The sequence below is a fragment of the Vigna unguiculata genome, chromosome 10 (genome assembly GCF_004118075.2).
Source record: "Vigna unguiculata cultivar IT97K-499-35 chromosome 10, ASM411807v1, whole genome shotgun sequence".
NCBI classification, from domain to species: Eukaryota; Viridiplantae; Streptophyta; class Magnoliopsida; order Fabales; family Fabaceae; genus Vigna; species Vigna unguiculata.
This window is the reverse complement of record NC_040288.1, coordinates 35,418,235-35,445,793: the sequence shown is the minus strand read 5'-3', so window position 1 is coordinate 35,445,793 and position 27,559 is coordinate 35,418,235. Positions and strand designations below refer to the sequence as shown.

At 32.6% G+C, this 27,559-nt stretch overlaps 2 protein-coding genes across 3 annotated transcripts; both read left to right on the top strand.

Annotated features, from left to right (window-relative positions):
• The first annotated feature begins 426 nt into the window (after nt 1-426).
• Nucleotides 427-11,357, top strand: LOC114166892 (putative disease resistance protein At4g19050). Its single transcript, XM_028051767.1, is given in 9 exon segments — nt 427-515; nt 612-691; nt 885-1,016; nt 5,062-5,871; nt 5,874-8,215; nt 8,289-8,537; nt 8,649-9,368; nt 9,618-10,433; nt 10,857-11,357. Coding segments are annotated over 6 exon segments (4,971 nt in total). The 5' UTR covers nt 427-515; nt 612-691; nt 885-1,016; nt 5,062-5,102; the 3' UTR covers nt 10,932-11,357.
• Nucleotides 11,358-12,130: 773 nt separating this feature from the next.
• LOC114166893 lies at nt 12,131-26,732 on the top strand. 2 transcript variants are annotated; one of them, XM_028051768.1, is made up of 7 exons: nt 12,131-15,464; nt 17,535-18,171; nt 19,197-20,009; nt 21,835-22,665; nt 22,808-23,419; nt 25,548-26,348; nt 26,684-26,732. In XM_028051768.1, exons 2-7 carry the CDS (start codon nt 17,785-17,787, stop codon nt 26,723-26,725), a joined length of 3,486 nt encoding a protein of 1,161 aa, XP_027907569.1. In that variant the 5' UTR covers nt 12,131-15,464; nt 17,535-17,784; the 3' UTR covers nt 26,726-26,732. The 2 variants fall into 2 exon arrangements, with proteins under 2 accessions (XP_027907569.1, XP_027907570.1); XM_028051769.1 differs by lacking the exon at nt 26,684-26,732 and having other exon boundaries at nt 25,655-25,990.
• The last annotated feature ends 827 nt before the right edge of the window (nt 26,733-27,559 follow it).

Sequence of the window (27,559 nt, the reverse complement as noted above, 5' to 3'; positions counted from 1 at the left end):
ACTCTAACGTGGGAACACCACGTGTAAAATGTTAGATCATGGATCTTTGTTAAGAGAATAATATTTTAACTATTAAATTTTAATAATTTTCTTGAAGTGTGATCTTCTAAATAATTTTTAAATATTAAAAATAATTAAAAAAAATTATTTAAAAAATGATACTTAAAATTGAGATTATAAAAAAAATTATCAAAATTTAGTACTAAGGAATATTTTACTTTGATTCATTACTTTTTCTTTTTCTTTCCTTCTTTCTTCTTCCTTTTTCTTTTTTTTTTCTTTTTCTATTTCATTATTCTATTAGCATGTGTCTTTATCTCTCAATTCTCTCTTATTTTTTTCTAAATTTTTAATTGCATTTTTCATGTATTTCAAAATCAAATCCTAACATGCACCAACGGATATATTCTAAAACATTAATAGATCAAATGCGATTACTTTCCCCCAAATTCAGTATAACACTGGAAAAACCTCTCAATGCTCACTCACACTGGTGAAACTTTCTCAAAGAAAAAGTGCGTCAAACATATGCAAGGAATCGAAAAAGTTGGTGTGGGTCACTTCTGTTAATACCCTCCTCTTTCTCATATGCTCTCCGTATTCTCTTGCAGTGTTGCTAGATGTTAGGTTTTGGAACAGTGACAACGAAAGCCAAATCAGAACCTAAGGTCATTCAATTCCAATATCAGAGGTGTGTTTCGTAGCTTATATAAATATCAATCTATCAATCTGTATATTGGCTCGTTTTTCATTTAAGATTTTAAGATTTTAAGAAATTTGATTCATACAAAGATGGCAATTTCGTACAATTTTTGGATCTTTTAACTGTCACGGCTTTACAAATATTATGAAGTTAGCGAACAATAATTTGAAGTTTTACACAGCAGCAGCAGTTCTAAACGAGGGGAATATTCAGAAAGGGAAAGAAAACACAAAAGTGGAAAAGAAATGGAAAATGGAGCACTTGATGGTGATGAATAAGAGTTTTCTTATTCTTAGTTTGTCTCACACTCAAGGTAAGATTCTGAAATTACCAGTTACTGAATCTTTTTTGAGCTGATTATCTTATTTGAATAAATCGATCACTGATCAGTTGTCCTATATTCTAGTTGAATTGCTTAATCCGATTTATACTTTAGAATTATCAAATATATATATTAGCAAATCAAACATTATTCTTGTTAGCAAGAAATATTAATTATTCTACTTTAGATATTGACCACGATTGAGTTTTCTAACCATTACTTCATCTAACCATGATTTACTGAAAAGAAATAGTATTAATTGAATTGAAAACAAAAGAGATCATAATATATTATCATAAAAAAGTTCATGAGTTTTTTTGTTTCAAATTCAATCGGTTTAGCTAAGCTTATTTGAATATTAAGTAAAAATCCAATAAAGAGAAACTAGTAGAAAAATGTTATTTTATGTTGTAAAAAGTATTTTAATTTATACAAAATTTGATGTCAAAATAGTATATATTTTGTAAATATTGAACACATATTTTATATTGGTTGATCTTAAATTATAACGAATTTGGAAAAATATATATTACATTAAATGTACAAGGAATAAAAAAATATTTGTTTTCTAAGACAATTATAATAAGATCCATTAATGTGAAATCATTCTTAAATTCCATCCTATGTATCATTTGCTATTCCTTCCATTTTCATTTGAATTCCACAAACCTTGGGTTTGCCTTTCTATAATGTTGGTAAATTACAAAATGGTTAAAACACAACCAAAAGGGGTAAATTGGTTAAAAAATGATCTTAAAATAATTCAAAGAAAATTTTGCTTAAAATTGTTGATGATAAGGGAAAATTAGTGCAATAATGAATGAACATTGAAAACAATAAAGAATTCAAGATAATGAGCAAAAAATAAAACTCAAAAACTCACAAGAATTTTTATAATAGCTTGATTAGAATATACATTTAGTTGATCCAGACAATCTGAGTTAGATTTTTCACTACAAAACTTGATTTATTAAATTACAAGAGTATTTATGCAATCAGAAGAAAACTAAAAACACTTTTTAAAACTCCTTTCAAGAAGCTCTAAGCTAGGTAAGGAAAATACTCAATTACCTATAGTACACATACCAATACATCAGTGCAAGATTCACAATACCTGATTACAAAAAAAGAAAGAAAGATATGGCTTTATATGTGATAGATTGTACAATAACGTGATCACTTTTCTTGATGAAGTTTGAGCTCTTCTTTTCCACATAAGATGTAATCTATGACACTCTTAGAATATCTCTTTTAGAAAATAACAAGACTCTCTTCTCAGAGTATGGAATCATTGAAATGAATGAGAGAGAGCTTCCTTTTCAAAAGAGTTATAAGTTTAAAGACTAATATAATTAGTTATAGTTAAATATAATCAATAATTATGTTCTCCTTATAACCAAAGAAACATTTTCGAATCAACATAATCGAGCCATCGACTTTCCTTCTCGAGCACACTCGTCTTGACTTTCTCCCAAAGTTGACCCATCTAGGCATTTTACTCGGGGGTTTGTTCGTCTCGACCTTCATCATTAGTATGCCCATTTAGACCTTCAATCCTGGCCTGCCTATCTTGAATTTTTCTCAAAAATGGGTGGTCTCGTCCTTCAGCGTGAGTTAAATATAATTAGTTATAGTTAAATATAATCAATAATTATGTTCTCCTTATAACCAAAGAAACATTTTCAAATCAACATAATCAAGCCATCGACTTTCGTGCTCGAGCACACCCGTCTTGACTTTCTCCCAAAGTTGGTCCATCTAGGCATTTTACTTGGGTTTGCTCGTCTCGACATTCATCATTAGTTTGTCTATTTTGACCTTCAATCCTGGCCCGCCTATCTCGAATTTTTCTCAAAAATGGGTGGTCTCATCCTTCCGCGTGAGCTAGCCCATCTCAACCTTCTGGTCGAATTTGTTCCACTTTTGGCCTATTTTGACCTTTAACCCAAGCTAACTTGTCTTAATCTTAAACCTCTATTGGCCCGTCTCGACCGTTTATCAAGGCTGGTTCGTCTCGATCCTCGACCTGGGTCGGTCTATCCTTGACCTGTCTCTATTTTGGTGTATGATGAATCGTCTAGAGCTTTGGCTTAGGCAAGTTTGTCTCGATCATCGACCTCATGGTCTCATCTCGACCTTCAGCCTAGTCGACTTGTCTAGACTTTCGTCCCAAACTGACTCGACTATAACTTTGGATCAGACTAACTTGATTTGACCTTCGATTTGAGCTGAATCAGTTTGAACTTCGGTTCAAGTGGACTTAGGTCGACCTTCGAGTCGAGACAACTCAGCTCGTCTTTAGACCCAGGTGTTGTATTTAAGAGTTAATTAAAGTCATGTAGTGAAGTCAAGTCCACTTTAACCCTGACCCTAACTCATCGTAAGAGGGGACTTGAGGGACTAAGATTTTTTTTTTTGCCTACTCACTTGGTGTTCTCATAAGAGGGGACTTATTTAGGAGTGAATTTGGATTGACCCATGGACCATGACATGAGTTAATTGATACCTTTAACTATTAATTTATTATTTTCGTAAGGCGTAATTGTAAAAGGCCATATAATGAATAATGACTATATAGTGAGCTGTGTCTTTTTTAGCTTAAGCAATTATGCTTTTAGCCATAATCGATTATGTCTTTCTTCCCTACATCATTAACACCATAAACTTATTTGCCATTTTAGTTATGCAAGAATTCTTTCTTTGTTTATGTTCACTAAAAAGTAAGGACAAATATGTAAAAATTCAGTTGTCCTTGTTCTTTTCTCTATATTAAATTTTTTATTAACAATAACACATATATTAATTGGAGGCAATTGGGTTATCTCAACTCATAAAAAAATAAAATAAAAACCAATATGCTACAACTTTCCTCCATCGTTACCCACATAGAGTAGCTCACAATCATCACAACATTCCCACTTTCCTCCCCTTTCTTTCTTCATTTTTTCACACACATAAACCGATATAAACGGCAAACATTCATGCTTTTCCATCTTCCTCAACAATAAACCTGATGAAACAAACACAACGTAACTGAGATTTATGTCTTGTTGCAGCAACGCTCAAACTTAGAGTCCTCTCTTGGTTGTATGTTGGCTAGAATGAGAGTGAAGGTGAAAGCTAACTAAAGCAAATATGGTCTTTAATTTAAAGGCTTCATTTGCTTTCGTGTTTAAATAATCACTCCTTTAGTCAGCAAATTAATCAAACTTAAATTAAGTGCTAATTCAAACTAAATTGTAATTATGTAAACATTTGTTTAAAATTTGAAAACATTAATGCCCAAATTGAAAAGAAGCAAAGATAATTGATTAAAAAATTAAAGCATGAAAAGCAATTCCTGTGTACTACATGATTAATTTCTTTGTAAATAGTGTAATTATGAAAAACTTCCAACTGAACTAGGATATAAAATATTTATTTTCATATTTCAAGATAACAAAAGTCATAATGTAAAATTATTGTTCAAACTCTTTAAGCGAAATGTAAAAACTGATATATAATAGATAAAATAATATAGTAAAGCACGAAGTAAAAAACAAAAAAGTTTTAAAAGAATGAAAAAAGTTGTCTCGATTTTCTATTTTGTCCAAACGATGTCAGTCTTTATAACATCATAAAAATTCTGAAAGTTTTCTAAATTCATGAAGTTATTTTTAAATCTTATACATTTATAGAATTCTTTTAAATCTTTTAACTTTACTACACAAACCCTCTAAAATTGAAACTATAAAATATTAATCGTTTTAAAGACTTTTAAGAAAACATATAAGTATATCACTTACATAATCTCTTAAAATCTGTAAGACTTTTTATTGTCAAAAATACTTTATTAAAATATCATTCTAATACAATGTTAACTGAATATTTTTCATTCATGCTTTTAAATTTAGCATGCTTTTATAAATTTTAACACATCATTGTTTGGTTTCATTTTAATATATCTACTCATGGCTTTTTTATAGATGAAACAATATCCTCTTTTCTTATTTAGTTATTGACTGATATGTTTTCACTTTATGTTTTGTTGGAAAAGAGATGTGACCCAGCCTTGTAAAAGATAATCAAGCTTTAAGAATGGATTATTTGGGGCCTTTTAGCAAACCTGTTGAGGCAGTGATTGATTTTATATCAAAACTTGGTGTTCGACATGTGACTTACATCATCTGTTACAAGCAAAATGTTCTTGAACTAAGCAATAGTGTTAAGGATCTTGGATTTGAAAAAGAGAGGATAAATCATCAATGTGATGATACTCAGAAAAATCTAAACAGCATTGAAGGTAAGGTTATTGAATGGGTTCGAAAAGTGAATGAAATTGAGACTCTAATGAATGTGTTTGAGAATGATGATGGCCACAAAAGAGCTAGGTCGCTCAGTTGTTATGTTTTTTCGTACTTGTTGAATAGACACAGGTTAGGAAGACGAGCAAAGAAAATGGAAGTGGATGTTAAAAAACTAATTGATGAGTCCCCCAACTTTGATGAAGTTTCCTATAGGGAAGATGTAACTTCTAATGATGCCACTTTGTTTAATTCCGACTTTGTAGAATTTGGTTCTACAAAATCCATAATGGAAAAAGTAATGACACAACTTGAGGATTCCACTGTGAGAATAATTGGATTGTATGGGCCAGCGGGTGTGGGTAAAAGCACTTTAATCAAAGAAATTGCAAGAAAAGCTAAAGACAAGAAGGTGTTTGATGTGGTGGTTAAAGTAGAAATAACAGCCAATCCCAATCTACAAAATGTCCAGGAGGAAATTGCTTATGTGTTAGGATTGAGATTGGAAGGGGAAGGTGAAAATGTGAGAGCTGATTGTCTACGGAGGAGGTTAAAGAAAAAAAAGGGAACACCCTTTTAATCTTGGATGATCTTTGGGATAAATTGGACCTGAACAAATTAGGGATTCCACTTTTTGATGATGAAGATGATTATGAGGATGTCTCAATCAGTGATAACAAGGATCATAATCACCAAAAGTTCGAGGATTATAATCACCAAAATTTCGAGGATCATAATCACCAAAAGTTGGCCAAAAAAAATGATAATAAAGATCATAGTGACCAAAAGTTGGCAAAAAATAATGATAACAAGGATCACACTTACAAAGTGTTGAACAAAGAAAAAATCCTTGGTAGTCACAAGGGGTGCAAAATTTTGCTAACTTCACGGGATAAAAAGATATTGTGTGATAAAATGGATATAAAGTCGACTTTTTGCGTAAAGGAATTAGATGACAAGGATGCTTTGATGTTGTTTCAAAAGTTGGCTGGAATACGTAATGAAATGTCAGACTCTAAACAGGAAATTGTGAAAAAATATTGTGCAGGGTTACCAATGGCAATAGTTACAGTCGCAAGGGCATTACGAAGCAAGGGTGAGCCAGTATGGGAAGCTACACTAGAAAAACTTAAAAGACAAGAATTAGTGGAAGTGCAAACATCTATGGATATCTCAGTGAAGATGAGTTATGACCATCTAGAAAATGAGGAGATAAAGTCCATTTTCTTACTTTGTGCTCAAATGGGCCATCAGCCACTAATTATGGACCTAGTGAAATATTGTTTTGGTTTGGGTATACTTGAAGGGGTCTCCTCAATTTGGGAAGCTCGGGATAGAATTAAAACGTCAATCCAAAAGCTAAAGGATTCAGGCTTACTGTTGGATGGAAGTTCTAATAATCATTTCAATATGCATGACTTGGTTCGAGATGCTGCTTTGTCCATAGCTAACAATGATAGAAATGTTTTTACACTCAGAAATGGCAAACTAGATGATTGGCCCGAACTAGAGAGTTGCACTTCTATGTCGATATGCAGTTGTGATATTGTTGACGGGCTTCCTAAAGAGATAAATTGTTCTCAACTTAAATTTTTTCAAATAGACACTAATGATCCATCTTTGATAATACCCGAGAATTTTTTTGAAGGAATGAAAAATCTCAAAGTTTTAATATTGATTGGTTTTCGTCTATCAAGATTACCATCTTCCATTAAATGTCTATTAAAGCTTAGAATGCTTTGTTTGGAGCGATGCACATTGGATGACAACTTACATATAGGAGACCTGAAAAAATTAAGAATTCTCAGCTTCTCTGGATCTCAACTAAAAACTTTGCCTACTGAGTTAGGGTGCTTGGATAAGTTACAACTTTTAGACATCAGTGATTGTTTCATAGTGGATACTAATATTCCACCACATCTTCTATCAAGTTTGACACATTTAGAAGAGTTGTATATAAGAAAGTCTGTGATTAGAATGTTGGGGGAAGGAGAGACAAACCAAGGTCAAAATTTGTTTCTTTCTGAAATAAAGAATTTGTATCAGTTGAAAGTGGTGGACTTAAGCATCCCTTGTGTTTCAGTTTTGCCCGATCACTTGTTCTTTGATAGGTTAAAAGATTACAAGATTGTGGTTGGAGACTTGGAAATGTTTTCTGTTGGAGACTTTAGGATGCCTGATAAGTATGAAACATTTAGAGTTTTGGCATTGCAACTGAATGATGCCAGTGACATTCACTCCTACGAAGGCATTAAAATGTTGTTTAAAACAGTACAATGTTTGTTGTTGGGAAATGTAGATGGTGTTCAAAATGTCGTTAATGAGTTGAATGTAGATGGATTTCCATATCTAAAACACTTGCACATTGTAAATAACAATAACATCAAATATCTCAATTCAACAACATTGTCTAATTGTGTGGACATTTTTCCCAATTTGGAATCTCTATGCCTCTACAATCTAGTGAACTTAGAGGTGATATGTTACGGTCTTCTTACAGCTGCGTCATTCGCCAAATTAAAAGCCATCAAAGTTGAAGTGTGTAACCGATTGAAGAATCTCCACTCCTTTTACGCACTTAAGGTTCTTACTAGTTCAAAAACATGTGAGATTTCGGAATGTAATTCTTTTATGGATAAATTTCCTACCAGTGTAGAAATAATTGAGGTTTGTGAATGTGGATCTTTAAAGGAAATCCTTCAAATACCAGTGGATTATGGTCAACTTGAGTTTCATAAGTTGCAGTCTTTGACACTTCAATCGTTACCATCATTTACAAGTTTTTATACCATAGTGGATGGGTCCTATGGATCACATGTAATAGAGCTTCAAACTACGAATGGGGGTAGTAGAGAAATTGTCGGTGAAGATGTGCAAAATGACAAGACTCCTCTTTTTGGTGAACTGGTATGATATTATATACTTATAAATTCAAATAATCTGTTTAATTGTTGAAATATATTAATTACATATGTTTTAGGTTGCAACTCCAAACTTAGAGAGCTTGAATATATCCTCACTCAACATCCACAAGATATGGAGCGACAAACACTCGGCATGTTTTGGGGGCCAAAACTTGATAAAAATAGTTGTGAAACATTGTGATAAATTGACATATCTATGTTCACTATCTATGGCTAACAGTTTGAAGAAGTTGAAAAGCCTTGTCATAAGTGAGTGTCGGATTATGGAGAAGATTTTTGAGACTGAAGAAAACAGTGCTGACAAGGTGTGTATTGGTTTAAATAAGTAAATGTTAACTTTACACGATCACATTCTACCTTATGTATTTTTGTTTAATTTCTATATGTAATAATAGTTTGTTTTCGTAAAAATGCAGGTTTGTGTCTTCCCTATGTTAGAGGAAATCCACCTTAGCAAAATGAATAGATTAACAAATATATGGCAAACTAAAGTGAGTGTTGATTCCTTTTCTAATCTCGCTTCCGTAAAAATTGAAGAATGCAATAAACTAAACAAGATTTTTCCGAGTCACATGAAAGGATGGGTTGAATGTTTGGACAACTTGACAGTTTGTAGTTGCCTGTCGGTGGAAGAGATTTTTGAAATCAATGATTATAAAGAGATAGATGAATTTGGAGGGATAGACACAAATTTGCAAGCTATTCTTCTTGAAAATCTCCCAAAGTTGAAACAGTTATGGAGTACAGATCCAAATGGGATTCTTAATTTTAAAAAGTTGCGAACTATAGATATATATAATTGTAATGAATTGAGGAACTTGTTTCCCTCTTCTGTGGCCAAAGATGTTCCAAAGCTTGAACGCATATCAACATTGCATTGTGAGAAAATGGTGGAAATTGTTGCAAGTCAAGTTGCATCAGGTGTTAACAATGATCCATTGGTGTTTCCTGAACTAGTGTGTGTGAGATTACAATGGCTACCAAACATCAAGCATTTCTACAAGGGGAAACATCTTATAAAGTGTCCAAAGTTGAAGGAGTTGAGCATCGGCACGCGTGTGACGCTTAAAACATTCCTCAAAGAAACCAGTGAAACAACAAAGAAAGAAGAAGAATGTGTTTTTTCAGCTGAAGAGGTAGTGTTTGTTTGAGTTCAAGCAAAAAGAATGTTTAGTCAAGAATAAAAGATTACAAAGAAACGTAAATTTAAAAATACTTGATAATAAAATGAAAACTAAATAAAAATAAAATTTTAAGATTACTTAATTCCAAAAAGAGATAAAAAAAATATTATTTTGTTTTTATCATTATTATTATTATCATTCTTAAAATGATCATTTTTAGTGGTAGTTTTAATATTCACATTTATTTCTTTTATTATGTAGGTGTTGCCCAATTTGGAGTATATGGAAATTGACTTCGATGAAGCACAAGAGTTGTTACCAAAGTATCAAATGCAACGTCTAAAAGAGCTTACTTTGATGTCAGTTGAAAGTGTCGATCTTCTCTGGCAGTTTCCATACTGTATGTCAAATTTAGAAAAGTTAAAAATGGTTTACCCTTCTTTTCTTCAAGAGGTAGAGCCAAGAGCAAACTTTGCACGTCAAGAAAGATTCGGAATCACATTGCAGCTGAAGGAATTAGTTTTGGTTCATTCAAAGATAAGGGATCTAGGATTAGGACGAGTTCCAGTTCTACGAAGACTAGAGCTTTTAAGCTTAAAAAACTGTGACTTACTGAACAATTTGGCTCCTCCCTCTGTATCATTGACTTACTTGACATATTTGGAACTGAAGCATTGTTCGCGATTAAGGAACTTAATGGCATTCTCCACGGCCCAAAGCATGGTTCAACTGAAGACCATGAAGGTAATCAACTGTGGTAATGTAAAGGAAATAGTAAGCAATGAGGGAAGTGAAAATGGCAAAGAGATGAAAATTGTATTCAGCAAATTGATTTCTATAGAACTTGTGGGGCTAAACTACATGAGAAGCTTTTGCAGTTCCAGGGAATGTGAATTTGATTTTCCATCACTGGAAATATTGATTGTAAGAGAATGTCCGAATATGGAGAAATTCAGTGAGAGAAGGCCAATAACACCAAAGTTAAAGAATGTATTTGGTGTAGAAGGAGATGAAAAAACCAGATGGCAGTGGGAACATAACTTGAATGCCACCATACAAAAAGTTTTCAATGATAAGGTATTGGCTCATTTATTCATTTACAAAGTAATTTGATAATTTTATTTATATAACATTTCTACTATTGCGTAGTTAATAAACAATATTTTCAAAAGTTTGAAATTTTAAAATTGAAAAAATACTAGATTATTAAAGTGATAGCTTTTGAAGAACCACACGGCCTGCAATTTTGAAAATTTTTAATCTTCAAACTTTGATAAAGATAAAAATCTGATGGTAAAAAATTGTCGCTAAGTTTTAAATTAAAAGTTCAGAATTAATCTATTTAATTTATATGAAAATTAGGTAATTAATCCATCAATTTAAAATATAAGAACTAAAATGAAATTTAACAAAAAAAATGTAGTGATTAAGAAATATACTTTTCTGGGTAAATTTATACAAATTATGAACCACATCACCTTCTTTTTGCCTGTTTTGCAGGTCACTTTCAGATACACTGAGGATCTGCTTTATAACTACGGTACTGAATTTATTATAAAGTGTAAAATAAGATGAAATAGGGTTTTGGGATTAATCTCCCTTGTGTAAACCCTACATAAAGGACAATTTATTTATATTGATAATGGGCCAAATCCCAGAAATACATAATGGGCTGAGCCCAACTATTAAACACAATATTATATCATCTAACACTCCCCCTCAAGCTGGTGCAGACAAATCGTATGTACCAAGCTTGTTACAAAGATAATCAATTCTAGGTCCTCGAAGAGACTTAGTGAAAATATCTGCTAATTGATCACTTGAGTTGACAAACTCGGTCTTGATGTACCCGGATAGGATTTTTTCTCGAATGAAGTGACAGTCAATTTCAATGTGTTTGGTCCTCTCATGAAAGACAGGATTAGAGCTAATATGAAGAGCAGCTTGATTGTCACATATGAGTGTCATTTGAGTGACATCTCCAAATTGCAATTCTTGAAGCAATTGCTTAAGCCAAACAAGTTCACATGTGGCTAAAGCCATAGCTCTATATTCTGCTTCTGCACTAGATCTTGCCACAACACTTTGTTTCTTGCTCTTCCAAGAGATCAAATTACCACCAATTGAGACACAATATCCGGAAGTAGATCTTCTGTCGGAAGGAGATCCTGCCCAGTCAGCATCTGAATAACATACAACTTTTGTATCAGAGTTGGAATCATATAGTAAACCTTTTCCAGGAGAGCTTTTGATATACTTTAATATGCGAATAACTGCATTCCAATGTTCTTCACATGGGGAATTAAGGAATTGACTCACCACGCTAACAGCAAAGGAAATATCAGGACGAGTAACAGTAAGATAATTCAACTTTCCAACTAACCGTCTGTACTGTTCAGGATCTGAGAAAGGCTCCCCCTGTTTAGGTAGAAGTTTAATATTAGGATCCATGGGTGTTTCTACTGCTTTAGAATTCATTAATCTAGTTTCCTCCAGAATATCCAATGCATATTTCCTCTGAGATATGACAATACCACTATTGGATTGTGCTACTTCAATACCCAAGAAATACCTGAGTTTTCCAAGATCTTTGGTCTGAAAATGACGACAAAGATGTTGCTTTAAGAGGGAGATGCCAAGGTTGTCGCTTCCTGTGAGAACAATGTCATCAACATACACTATTAAGTAGATACATCCAGCACTGGAGTGACGATAAAAAACTGAATGATCCACTTCACTGCGAGACATGCCAAATTGTTGAACAACACTACTGAATTTTCCAAACCAGGCCCGAGGAGACTGCTTTAGGCCATATAAAGATTTGTGAAGACGACAAACCAATCCAGAAGAGTCCCCCTGAGCAACAAAACCCGGAGGTTGCTCCATATAAATTTCTTCATTCAAATCGCCATTGAGGAATGCATTTTTGACATCAAGTTGGTGAAGAGGCCATTGGCGAAGAGCAGCCATGGCAATGAATAAGCGAACAGATGCCATCTTGGCCACTGGAGAAAAAGTATCACCATAATCCAAACCAAAGATCTGTGTGTAACCTTTGGCAACAAGGCGAGCTTTGAGACGGTCAACAGTGCCATCAGGGCCAACTTTGATAGCATAGACCCACCTGCAACCAACAACAGATTTCCCGGATGGTAATTGAACAAGATCCCATGTTCCACTATGCTTGAGAGCACTCAATTCATCAAGCATGGCCTGACGCCAACCAGGGTGGGCTAATGCATCACCTAAAGATTTTGGAATTGACAAAGAGGAAATAGACGAAAGGCATGTATAGAAAGATGGAGAGATTCTATGATAACTCAAAGCAGCATAATGAGGGGAATGATTACGGGTAGAACGCATACCTTTACGAAGGGCAATGGGAAGATCAGACTCAGTTGTTGGAACCGGAGGAGACAAATAACTCGGCACTTGATGTGAGTCATGTGTTGGTTGTTGGCAACGATGTCTTCTGCTATAAACCTGAAGAGGTGGTCTATCCGCAATAGGTACACTCGGAGGTGGCTGAGGAGAATCCGAGGTGGCACTGGAAGTGGGCACACTAGGAGGATCACACACAACAGGGATATCTATAGTAGTAGATGGTGGCTCACAACGAGAAGAGGGGTGTGTGAAGTAAAAAGAAGACTCGTCAAAGGTGACATCAGCGGAGATAAAATGACGGTTGAGGGAAGAAGAGAAACACTTATACCCTTTTTGTGAGCGGGGGAATCCTAAGAAGACACATTTGTGGGCTCTCGGAGACAACTTATCCAAGCCAGGACTAAAATCATGAACAAAACATGTGGACCCAAAGACTTTAAGAGGTAAAGGGTGAAGAGGGTCGTGAGGAAATAAAATAGAATGAGGAACTTGGTTATGCAAGACTGAAGAAGGCATGCGTTTAATAAGATAACAAGCAGTAAGAACCGCATCACCCCAAAAATGTGAAGGAACTGCACCATGAATTAAAAGAGTGCGAGTTGTTTCAATAAGGTGCCTATTCTTGCGCTCAGCCACTCCATTTTGTTGGGGTGTATAAGCGCATGATGTTTGATGAAGAATGCCCTGAGAAGCCATAAAATGTTTGAAGGATTGAGAGAGATATTCACGACCATTATCACTCCGCAAATTTCGAATAGAAACCCCAAACTGTGTTTTAATTTCATGAAAGAATGATTGAAAAATAGAGAACAACTCAGGACGTCCATGTAGAGCATAACATTTGTCAATCTTGTGGCCTAATTTGCCACAATGGTCACACTTGGGTCGTCCCTTTCCCGGCTTGCGAGAACGATTGCGATCATCCCGCTGAGAGACCAAGACTGAGGAATCATCAGCACAAGTAGATATATCAATGATTTGTTTTCTTGGCACACGTAAAAGGGCAGAACTAGTAGCAGTGAAGTTGGGCACAACAGGAGACCCCAAAATCTGGTCGCGAACATGGGAATATTCATCAGAAAGACCATGTAATGCCAACAACATAAAGAACTTTGACCGTTGCTCAAGTTCTTCAGCTGGAGTGGAGGCCGGAGGCAATAACTCATTAAACTCATGCAGAAGGGCATGAATTTTGCCCAAATATTCAGCCATGGGTCCAGGACTCTGCGGAGCAACAACTTTGAAAAGATCCTGACAAACACCATAAAGACGCTGAGTGTCATTGGTGTATAACAACTTGGCCTGTGCCCAAACGTCTGAACATGTTTCATATGAACGAAACATTTGTTTCAGCGAAGAGTTAATGGTGGACTTAATGACAATGCATAATTGGGCATCAATTTTCGTCAAGCGGGAAACTTCATCTGCAGCAACTGTAGTTACACTCTGGGTGAGATGATCTTCATATCCTTGACTCTTGAGCCAAAGTTTGATATCGGATGCCCATGTCGCGTAATTTGTGCCATCCAACTTGTCAATGGATAAATGCACATTGACGTAGTTGGTATAAACAGAGGGTTCAGACAGCGGAGTGCTTAAAGATGACACATCCGAATTGGAGCGGAAGAAGCCATAGAGGGAGAAACCCTAAAAATTCAAGGTGCTCCGATTGAAACAACAACCACAGATTCAGAAAGAGCTCAAGAAGGCGATTCAGGCGAAGTTGATCGGCGCAGAAAACGACCGGCGACGCGCCGTCACGCGCGGCGGAGAGGTGGCGGCTGCCGGAGCTTGCGGCGGCGCGTGGAGGCGCGTGAGAACTCCGATGGCGGCGATATCTGCGGCGTTGGAGTCGCCTGGCCGTGACGAACAAAACCGTCTGGTCGTCGGTCGAAACTGCAGCTCCGGCGACGGTGGCGGCGGCGGCGGAGGCGACGGTGACGACGGCAGAAGCGGCGGCAATGAGCGGCGGCGGGACGGTGGCTGTAGTAAACTAACCTAAGCTCTAGATACCATGTAAAATAAGATGAAATAGGGTTTTGGAATTAATCTCCCTTGTGTAAACCCTACACAAAGGACAATTTATTTATATTGATAATGGGCCAAATCCCAGAAATACATAATGGGCTGAGCCCAACTATTAAACACAATATTATATCATCTAATATAAAGCAACTACGGCGTGGCATTCATTCGGTGCACCAAAGTAGCTTTCGCTATTTGAAAAGGTTGAAAGCATTGGGCTGCGATGATCTACAGTGTGTAATTCCATCTCATTTACTCTTTTGCTTTGAGAATTTGGAAGAGTTAGATATACAGAATTGCAGTGCAACACGGGTCATATTTAATATCGGTGCGAAGAGTCGGACAAAAGCTTCAGGAATATTCCGTTTGAAAATTTTATCTTTAAGTAGGCTACAACAACTGGAGCATGTATGGGACAAGGATCCGGAAGGAATTATTGGCCTCAAAGTGCTACAGGAAGTGCATGTTGAAGAATGTGGACGTCTTGAAAGTTTGTTTCCAGCATCGGTGGTCAAAGATCTGACCAGACTTCAAGTGCTTCAGGTAACAAAGTGTTTGGAATTGTTAGAAATATTTAGGAATGATGAAAAGGGTGGAGAAGAAGAAGGAACAACACAACACTCTCTGTTTCCTTGTCTCACCACATTGACGCTGCAGAAATTGTCACGCCTCAAATACTCTATCCACTCTAAAGAAGAGGTAATCCTCACAACTTTGTCTTTATGGTCATTCAAAATTAGTTTATAAATTTATGCTCATGGAATATCTACTGTTACTCTTATTTATTTCAATTTTATAAAATATAAGTGATAAATGAGGAACAAATTAAAACACATAAATGTGGGGGAGAAGGGGAGTGATGTGTAAAAGGTGGAAATGGGAAGGTTAATTTACAGGTGAGAGCAAAATGAGTATCTGGTATAGTTCAATAGACTATTATGATTTATTCAAAACTGTAAGAAATTAAAGTAAGGAAGAGGATATGATTATGTCTTACGAAAATTGGATTCTGCTAAGCCTAAAATTACAGTTTTCAAACGTGGACAATGGTGAGTTTAAATACAGGAGTAAGATGCTGAAATCATCAAACAGAGGTATCCATTACCCAAAGGAATGTGGACTTGATTCATGGCATAAAGAAACAGGACGATCGACTAACAGAGACTTCGAGGTTGTAAAAGAGCAAAATAAAGTTGTACTAGAGAGAACTGCGGTAGAAAAGAAAGTCATGAAGTATCAATATAAATGTTAAACTAGGAAATGGGGTGTATATGTCAGGGTGCAAATTGTTAGAAAACAGAAAGAAGTGCTAGTGCTATTAAAGTTTTTTGTATACAGCGTATAAATGAAGGATAATGATATTTTAACCCACTTTTTTTGATCCACTTTTAACCTACTATCTCAATCACCATTAGATCATCTATTTATATTCTTTTTTTTTTTGATAAAAAAATTGATCTCCTTAGTGGCAAAAAGTTTGTCTCCTTCATATGGAATCAAGGATATGTTGATGTGATTGTAGATTGAGCACAACATCAAATAAAAATACACCTTTACACAAAGAAAATATAAGAGTAAAAGTAAATAGGAGTTTCAGTTAAGTGAATGTTGTGATAAGTATTTTTTGTTGTTGTTATAATGTGTGATTTATCGACTCTAAATTGTAATTGTTTGATAAAGAATACAAAATATCATCTTCTAGAGAATTTAATAGTGTTAAGTTTGAGTTAAGCAATCTACGGTCTATTCATTGTTTTTATCGATTGAGCCTAAGTTAGGATGGGTTGAGCTAGACCCAATCATGTTGAAATAAATCTGGCTTCAATTAGACTAGGTTGTCATAGGTTAGGTTGAACTAGGTTGGGTCTAATGCAACTCAAGATGGAGTTGAGTCTAAGTTAGTTTGTGTCGAGCTTGGGCTAATGTTACATTGATCACACTTAATTCAAGTTAAGATAAGTTAGACTAGGTCAAGCTTAATTCAAGCTTTGTCTAGTCAATTGAGCTCAAGTTGGCATAGGTCAAAATCAAACTGAGTTGAACCAGGATAATAGGCCAAGTTCTGTTGGACCTGGGTCAAGTTGTATCCAAATTAGGAATGGTCCAGTTAGGTTGGGTCAAGTTGAGCTCAAACTCAGGCTGAGTTGCGTTAGGTTGTGACAAGTTGGATTGGGTTTCAATCTTGCAATTAAGTTGAAAATAATAAAAATGAATTAAAGATTAATTTATAATTAATGTAAATTATTTAGAAATCAATTCACAATTTAAAATATTTTAAAGATTCATGCAATTCAAAAAAGTATTTAAAAGTTAATTGAAGGAAACTTATTCTAAAAATAGGTTAGGATTAACCTATAAACTTTGAATCAAATTGAGTGCTCTAATTAATGTATGCTCGAAGACTTTATACTTGAAGACTTTTTAAGATAACTTAAGAAAGCTTGTTTGAATAATTTGGAAGGCTTATTAATTACGCCGAGTTCAGTATTATATAACAATAAAATTAAGTGCTAGCACCATGATACATCATCTATTCTTTTCATAATAACGTTACTAACTAATCAAGAAATTCCATTTTCTTCCATCTACATTGAGTTACTATCTAGAATCTTAATTTTCTAGGTCCTTGTTTTAATTGTATTTTATTGTGATGTTTGTTAGTTTTGTTTCCTATTTTCATCTTCATCATCATGAAAAGATGTATCCTCAGATAGTTCAAACAAATTTGGATGTGATGAATATATGTTTCTGAATCTAACTATTTTGCAGGTGAGGTTGACAAAATTTGAGTCTTAGATATAGCCCTTTACAAGAGCAATTATGTCTTGGCTCATGGACTATTCCAAACTCCTCCTTTAGTCTGTTAGATTCTTTGAGCTTGGATGGTTGCCATTTTTCATCAGATGTACTTCTACCATTCAATTTACTTCCTTTCTTAAATAATTTGGAAAAGTTAGAACTTCGAAACTGTAGTTCTATCAAAACCATTTTTGGTGTCAAATATACAACACAAGACACGATGACTTTTCCTTTGAAGAAATTGATTTTATCCTATCTGCCAGATCTGGAGAATGTTTGGAACGAAGATCCTCATGGAATTCTAAGTATGCACCATTTAAAAGAAGTAAATGTTGAGTATTGTAATGGCCTTGCAAATGTGTTTCCAGCATCAATAGCCCAAAATCTCGTGAAACTTGAGAATTTAGTTGTGGAAAACTGTAATGGGCTGATGACAATTGTTGCTGAGGATGCAAGCCGAACAAATCAAGAGCTCCCATGTCCCTGTGTGAGATCATTGGAACTAAACCATCTACCCATGTTCAAATATTTTTACTATTGCTCACAGCAGTGCAACAATTTTGCACATATAAAATCACATGCTGATGATGATGTCTACAATGAAAAGGTACGTGTTATCCTTGACTGCAAATTCATATGAAATTATGAGTGTCTTTACTTTTTTATATTTTGTTCAATATGAATACTACCCCGAAAACTAAAACATGAAAAGTTCACTTTTGTCTACTCTCTTTGTTGTTTATTAACCTCCATTTTTTTTTTTTTTTTATACCATTGTTTTCAGAATATACAGGATTGGTAGCTTGTTAAATCTCATTTTCTAAAGGAATATATTAGATAATTTCACAGATCTATTTTTTGATTGGGAACTTTCAATAAATGAATAGTTAAGTTCTTAAATTGAAGCTACAATGAAACAGATCAAAGTGGCCATTCAAAATTTAATTTGGAGGCAACTGCATATATATATATATATATATATATATATATATATATATATATATATATATATATATATCCCAAAACCAATTAAATATACGTGTAAAAGTAGGTAGTTAGTATATTATATTATTACATTAAAAATACATATGATGCATTAGATCAATTATAATTAGTATATTATATTCTTCTATCAAAAAATTAAAATAATAATATTTTATTAAAGTGGTCTGACTTTAATTGAGTTCTGATTAAACTATTAGACCTAGTTTTCACTAATTAGTGATCTGGGTGGTTCAAAAATAAGGTCCTAATTAACAACATTGATTTATATAAATAAATATATTGATAGGAACAAAATAATATTTCACATCAAATACTTAGATTCTTAGGGGTCATTGATTTCTCAAATGCAATACCGAAGCAAGAAAAAATAATATAGAAAGAAAAATAAAAGAAGAAAGGAAGATGAATTGAGTTGTGTCTTATGTATAAAGAAGAAAAAAAATAGAAAGAAAAAAGACGAGAAAGGCTGAAAAGGAAAAGATCAAAATGAATATAAACTTCAATAATCATAATAATTTATCGTATATCAGGCATTAATGATGTTCCATCCTTTATAAACAATTTGTATAGGAAAGAAATGGATCTCTGATTGCTGTGTAACCTGCTTTTACTTTTGCTTTTTCATAGTTATTGAAGGGCTTGTCACTGGGGAAAAATGGAGTAGAGATGATTTTGCGTGGGAAATTTCAGAGAAAACTCTTACATAACATACAAGTTCTTACTCTCTTTCGTTGTGAGTCGGAGGTATTTCCGTATAAAATTCTAAAGGAGGTTCCCAATATAGAGAAACTTGTGCTGATTGATGGTACTTTCATGGATATCTTCAAGAACCAAAGTCCTAATAATATGGATTATAGTGAAGAACTTGTATTACAGCTGAAAGTATTACACTTGGAGTTCCTTAGAGGGTCGGTTTCCATTGGGTTAGAGAACTCTTGGATTGAGCCCTTTGTCAGAAACCTAGAAACTTTAAAAGTCATTGGTTGCGGGAGTTTAAAAAACTTGGTAGAATGCGAAGTATCTTTCTGCAATATGACATATTTGAAAGTAGAAAGTTGCCTTAGCTTATCATATTTGTTTACTTCCTCAACAGCCAAGAGTTTGAGTCAACTCAAAAAAATGAAGATAAAACGGTGTGAATTCATTGAAGAGATAGTGTCTAAGGAGGAAGGGGAGGAATCAGATGCGAATGGAATAATATTTCCGAAGCTCAGTCGTTTGAATCTTGATTGTTTAAGGAATCTCAGAAAGTTCTACAGAGGGAATTTAAATTTTCCATCCTTGGAAGAATTGTCAATAACAAATTGCTACAACATGATAACTTTATGTACAGGTACGCTAAAAACAGACATGTTGTCTGAAGTTATACTTGATGGCTCAGGAGTTCTTCCACTGGAAACTAATCTCAATTCTACTATGCAGAAGGAATTTCTGAAACAGGTATGTTTAATCTTTGGAAAATATTTATTTTGACACTTTTTAAGGGTCTTTAAAAAGTTAACTTTTATATTTGTAAAGAAAGAGAGATCGAAGAATAAAATAATGGATATAAAGTCTGTTTAGAAATTAGTTGGGTGTCAAAATAATACTAGCGGCTTGCCTTCTAAATAACTCCGAATTAGACAAAGGTATTTTGATATCATATTGTTTTTTTTCTTCTACTTAACACTACCTTTCACTGTCTTTTACTCTTTCTTTTTCTTTAAAAATACAAAAAATCATTTTTATTAGGATTATTTTATCTTTACAAAGATTTTCAAACGGTATCAAATAAAAAAAAAAAAAATCTCTAAAGTAGATAACCATGTTAAATTACTTTTATTCTCCTTAAATCAAGCTCTGGTTAGCGTCTATGCCACGCGGATATATTAATTTTAATTTTGAAAAGTGGTTTACGTATGATAACAATTTCGCAAAATGTTTTTTGATAAAGTAGTTAAAGTGAAGTAAAAGTTAATATTATCGTTCAACAATATTTTCTTACGGAAATTTCTTTTTTTTTTTAAATAATCGTCTTAAGAATCATATTTAATATTACCAGATAATTAAGAAATTATTATACCTTTTCAACTAGTGTTAGCTAATTTTTATTTATGAAATAAATATTTTTTATACTTTTCTTATATTTATCTTTTAACATATTTTCCTAAAATTATGAAAGAATAGGTGGTTGTATATATATAATTTAGTAAATACATAAATATGCTTTTAAAGTTTAATAAAATATACTATATTTATCATCAAGTGGTGGAAAAGTGACTTATTATATTTAATAAAATATAATTTTGTTAAAAGAGATTTAATAAATGGATGTCAATTGTTGCTGATTGTATATAATTGTAATGTGAGGAAGGTTGGATGTACATTAATTATACCATGACAAAGAACAAGTCAGGTCATACTTGAATGGTGATGCTTGAATTACGTTCTTAAATAACAAAAGTTGTGTCCTAGTAATAAGATTCTACCACAAATCACATTAAATCATACTTTTTATTACTAATAAATGAAAAGTAGAATTATAACAGTTAATTTAAATTTATATCAATATATAAATATCTTTAAGGACAGCGGAATATTAAAACCACAACAGTTAATTTTTAATACATTACAAAACCATATGCTTTATTCACTTTAGGTACAAAAATGATATTTTGACAAACTTTTACAAACAATCAATTCTAATAAAAAAAATTCTAACACTTTATTATTTTATTTTTATAACTTTTATAAAAAGTAAAAGAAATTACTTTATTTAATAAATTTTTCAATTTTGTCAAAAATTTATTTTTCTATTGTTATGTATATAGAATGTGTTTAAACATGCAAAACAGGTTCAGGACAACTTGTTGGAAAAGTTTAGACATAATTAGATAAAATTTTAGAAATAATAATAAATTATAAATTTTCAAATTCATAAAAGTAACTTTTAATTTTTTTAACATATTTTAACTATTGCCCCAAATATATATATATATGGGGCGGTTGAACCCATTTTTATGTTACGATAACTAAACAACAATACAAATTTCAATTCCTAACTTGTTTTGAAGGTCTTGATGGAAAGTAATGTAAAGAAAAATTATGTTTTGCCAAAATTTTATTATCAAATTTTTGACAAAGTATACAGTAAATTTTGTCGAACTTGGGTAAAAAAAGTTTGTGAAAGAATCGTAGTCCTAATGTAAATTATAAAACGTGATTCGTTAGAGAAATTCTTCTAGAGATAGTTAACTAAGTTTTATTTATTCTTTTGGACGTGCAGATGTCAAAAGTAGATGTAGATTTTGTGTATGATGGGTCAAGACTACAAGAGATATGGGATGGCTCATTACAGATCCCTCCCGACTTCTGTTTCAGTAAGTTGGTCAAATTGACTGTGGGCCACTGTGGGTTCTTATCAGATGCAGTTCTGCCCTTCCATTTACTTCCTTTATTACCCAAATTGGAAACATTGAAAGTTCGAAACTGTGATTATGTGAAAACCATATTTGATGTCTCGTTGGATATTTTCGACTTCTATTTCAGTAAGTTGGCCACACTGATTGTGGAAGCCTGCCCGTCTTTATCAGACGCAGTTCTGCCCTTCTATTTACTTCCTTTGTTACCCAAATTGGAAACATTGGAAGTTCGAAACTGTGATTCTGTCAAATCCATATTTGATGTCAAATGTACAACAAAACACACATTAATCACTTTTCCTCTGAAGAAATTGGTTTTATGCAAACTGCCAAATCTGGAAACTATTTGGAATGAAGATCCTCATGGGATTCTATGCATGCAACTTCTACAAAAAGTACATGTTCAGGTTTGTAAAAGCCTTCCAAGCGTATTTCCAGCATATGTAGCCAAAGATCTTGTGAAACTTGAAGATCTAGTGGTTGAAGAGTGTGAGAGATTGATGGTAATTGTTGCAGAGGATAATATCACAGATCCAAGAGGAACAAATGTGGAGATTACGTTTCCCTGTCCCTGTGTGAGATCATTGAAATTACGGGATTTGCCAAAGTTCAAGTATTTTTATTACAGTCCCCTGAAGTCTGACATTTATAAAAATATGGAATCATATCCCGAGGATCAACTCGATACTGAAAAGGTATTATTGTTTTACCATTTTCTCCTTTTTACCATAAGAGATTATTTTTTTCTTCTTTACTAGCATGAAAATTTAAAAGATCTGTATGTCTTTATCAGTCCTCCTAACCAGCTTCTGCTTGTGTTTTTTTCTTGATTATTAGCGTCTGTCACTGGGTGAAAATGGAGTGAAGATGATTTTGCGAGGAGAATTTTCGAGAAACCTCTTACACAACTTAAAAGTTCTTGCTCTCTGTTTTCATTTGGATGCATTTCGATATGAAATTCTGGAACAGGTTCCCAATGTAGAGAAGCTTCTGGTGTGTGATGGTTTCTTCAAGGAGATCTTCTGTTGTGAAAGCCTTAATAATGTGGATTATTACAGTAGATTTCTCTTACACCTGAAAGTATTACATTTGGAGTCTCTTCAAGATTTCATTTCCATTGGGTTAAACTTGGCAGCGTGGAGATTGCTTCTCTCCAATCTGACATGTTTAAAAGTAAAAGACGAATTAGATGAGGATGAGATAATATTTCCACAGCTCAGATGTTTGAATCTTGAATGGTTATTGGAGCTCAAAAGGTTCTACAGAGGGAGTTTAAGTTTCCCATCCTTGAAGGAATTCTCAGTAACAAACTCCGACAAGATGATAACTTTATGTTCAGGTACTCTAAAGACGGCGAAATTGTCTCATGTTAAATTGGAAAAATTCCAAGAAGCTATTCCACTGAAATTTGATCTCAACTATACTATGCGGAAGCAATTTTTGATTGAGGTACGTCTTTAAATATTTATATATTCAACGTCTATAATACATGTCTGTAGCTGTTCACGGAAAATGTGTACTGTAATTGCTAGCAATCATTGGCAAAAAGTAACTTTTTAATTAGGGTACGTCGATGTTAATATTTTATCAGTTTAAAGTGTGGGACTTTTTTTTTTGGAAACTTTTAGCAAGGAAGAGAGAAAAATAATATAAAATCTGCTTCTTAAGTTAAAATTTGTACAGCGAAGTTTATCCAGATAAATTCTAGTAACTGACTAATTGAGACTAAGTAGTATGTTAAATAATTTTTGTTTTCTTAAATGAGGTCAAAAATTACTAAATAAGGCTTTGATCACTGTGTGTTCTTACAGGTGTTCTTAGAGTAATAAAGTGGGTTTAGTGATTGGATGAGAAAAATAAAAAACAAAGTTGTGGATCCAATTGTCTTACTACCATATATTAATCCTTTTTAAATTATTCAAAAGAAGTGGGCAGAAAAAATAAGACAATATTCCCTACAATTATGATCTAGAATATACTTTCATCCATTGATCAAACAAATAACTATTAATTATAATTTTTTAATTTTTTGTGAACTCCCCTTTCTTTTGCTTTCAAAAAAGGAATAGAATAAGAGGTACAAGTGATTTTTCTTTTCTTTTTTTGGTCTTATATCCTCTATATTTATAGAGATAATTATAATTTAATTTTAAAAAAAAACATCTAATTCATTTTTGGAATAAAAAATTATGTGGAAGTGATGCGGAAGTTCATGATAATTATAAAGAGTATTTAATGGAAAAATGAAATTAAGTTATTATTTAACAAATTTAATTTAAATTTTTTAAAGGAAGAGATCAATTAGAAGTAGCTTTTATACTCTTTATTTATCTAAATAAATTCAATAAATATGTTCAAATGTTTTTGTTTTATAAATAAGTGTATTCATTTAATTTTTTTTAGAACACACAGTATTCATTTATATGATATTTTTACTGATAAAATATATTTGAATCAAACCATCAACATACATTATGGATCTTTTTAAGAAAATCGAGAAATTTGTAAGATGCAATATACTTTGTTTATTTTAAAATTAATGAAAAGATACCTGTATTTAACAATATTTGAAGATAGATAAATGTAACTTTTCTATAATTGAGTTATTTGAGTTTCTTTATCTTTTTTATATTATAAGACTATTATTTAATTTTTTTATTACAATTTTAGTTAATATATTACTTTTAAATAAAATAAAGGTTGCTCTAAAATTCTTTATCTTTATTTGAATGAAAGTTGAATTTTTAAATTAATATTCATTTAAAATTTAAAAAGAAACGTTGCTCTAAAAAATTTTTAATAAACTATTTAAAAATAGTTAGAGCCTTTTCTATAATTAATTTCTATGTTTAAATTGACAAACCAAATTATATATACTTTGTTAATGCTTGTTGACAGTGGAAACAATTTTTAATTTTGTGAAAATTAATTAGAATTTTAAATCTACCTCAAATATTACCTTGTTTAATCAAAGTAGCGAAACGGAATTTTTCAATAAAAATGTAATTTGGAAAGAAAAAACTATAAAAATTGACCAGATTTATAAAATAAAGCTAATAATAGAGAGAAGAAGTTAAGAAAGAATGAAAAATTAAATTTTGACTCCCATCTTTTTTACTCATATTCTTTACTCTATGACGTGGTGTAGTGTGAGTCATTGATTATTTCAAAGGAAAAAATAGTAATACATTAGTCAATGACACATACTAAGTCACGCCAGAAGTAGAAGATGGAAGTTAATAAATGGAAGTCATATTATCATTGTCCAAGAAGAATAAAGAATGAGAAAATGAGAATCAATTTTTATGTGTGTATGATAGGAAGAGTTTTATCTATATATAGAATATGTAACCCGTAAATGATACAAATCAAAAATCAAATACTTAATATAAATATTTACATAATAAATCATATGAATATCAATCATATCATATGGGTAACTCTATTAAATCAATGGACGACCAATCATTCAAAACTATCTTTACATTTCTGAATAATTAAAAAAATCCCAATTCTTGTTAATCCTTGGAAAAAAGATAAATTTCGTGTTTTTATTTACATGTGATGATTTCCAAAGTGGACATCTCCTTATTGTACATGGAATCGGAGTCTTGAGTTGAGAGATAGGGTAGACCTACAAGAGATTTGGCGTGTCTCACTCCACATCCCAAACTTTTGCTTCAGATGGTTGGAAACCTTGATTGTGGACGGGTGCAAATTTTTATCAGATGTAATCCCCTTCGCTTTGCTTCCTTTATTACCCAACTTGGAAACATTGGAAGTTCGAAACTGTGATTCTGTCAAAACCATATTTGATATCAAATGCAGAACACAAGAGAGATTAATTACTTTTCCTCTAAAGAAATTGGTTTTGTCGGAGCTGCCAAATCTGGAAACGGTTTGGAAGGAAGATCCTCATGGAGTTCTGTCCATGCAATTTCTACAACAAGTATTTGTTGACAATTGTAAATGCCTTACAAGTGTATTTCCCGCATCACTACTCAAACATCTCGAGAAACTTGAAAATCTGGTTGTGAAAGACTGTGAGGGATTGATCACAATTGTTGCAAAAGAATCTGATGATCAAGACAAAAAAATAATATTTGAGCGGCTCCAAGTTTTGGATCTTAAAAGATTAGAAAAGTTGAGGTGTTTTTACCCTGGCAATTTTACTTTATGTTTTCCATACTTGAAGGAAGTCTATGTCATCAAGTGCAGCTCCATGAAAACTTTCATTACATTCAACAAAATAGATCATTCCATAAAGTGGTATTATGAAGAATATGATTCTCATTTAAAGTGGTTTTATGGAGAATATGCTTCACACCCAGAGGAAACTGATCTTAATTCTGCCGTGCGCAGAACTTACGAAGAAGAGGTATGCATCACCGTCTTAATCTAATTATAAAATTCTTCTTAATTTCTCTATGTACAGTGGCATTTAGAATTAGATTTATCATTTTCATTAAAAAAAAAAGTATACATTTTCTTTGGGGGAAATATATAAGTAGGCTATTATCTTATTGTTTTTTCCTTGGAAAAATATAGTTCAATTAATTCACGGAGGGTAGGGGAGTTCAATAACAAAGCTGTAAACAAAGGGTAGTATTCATCCTTTGAATTGAGTACATAAGAACATTATTTTTAGTGAAATGTGTTTTGAGTTGCATCCTACTTAAAATTCACTTCTATATGATCTTTTGTTTTAAACAGGCTCCAGATGCCTCCAGTGCTATCATTTCAGTTCTTCAATAGTTCACACTGATGAAAATAGTGAACAAGGTACATCATATATTAACTAATTAATGCTACTGAAATTGTTATTTATTGTATTTTTGTATGATTATACTATCATTTGCTCTAGGTTCATGCGAATGATAATTAATTAAGAGATAAATATGTTTTTGGTCCCTTAATTTTTAATCAAAATTGAAATTAGTCCCTCTTCGAAACTTTAATCCAATTTAGTCTCTCAACTTTATAAATGCATGGATTTAGTGTTTTTAACCAAAATTAAATTTATTAAATTTATTTGACATTTCGAACGTGTTTCTCAACTAATATTCATTTAACTTTGAAACAGGAATGTATTAAACAGTGTAAACAACTCAAATGTTATTGTGAAATATATTTCAAGTGTCAAATAAACTTAATAAAATTTGGTTAAAATGATTAAATACACACACTTCTAAAGTTTAGGAACTAAATTGGGTTAAAGTTTCGAAAGGGATTAAGTTTAATTTTTACTATAAGTTAAGGGATAAAAAATTATTTAACCATCAAATAAAAGCAGATCTTCACGTCATAACATGATTACATAAGCAATTTTATATTATAGTGTCATTTAATAATTTTTTTTATATTTATTTTAGTGGATATGAGAATTGTGTATGGCATTATCTGCGTTGCAATGCTTTTACTTCTTCTATAATTAAATTCGTATTATTTCTTGATCACTTTTATGAAAGTATAGTCATTTTTTTTATAATTTGTCTAGGTTGAGTCTGTGATGCCGACTTCAATATTGCAGTAATTAAGGGGAGAATTAGAGATTGCAAATAAACCCGTCCCTGTGGGTATTGCCTGAAC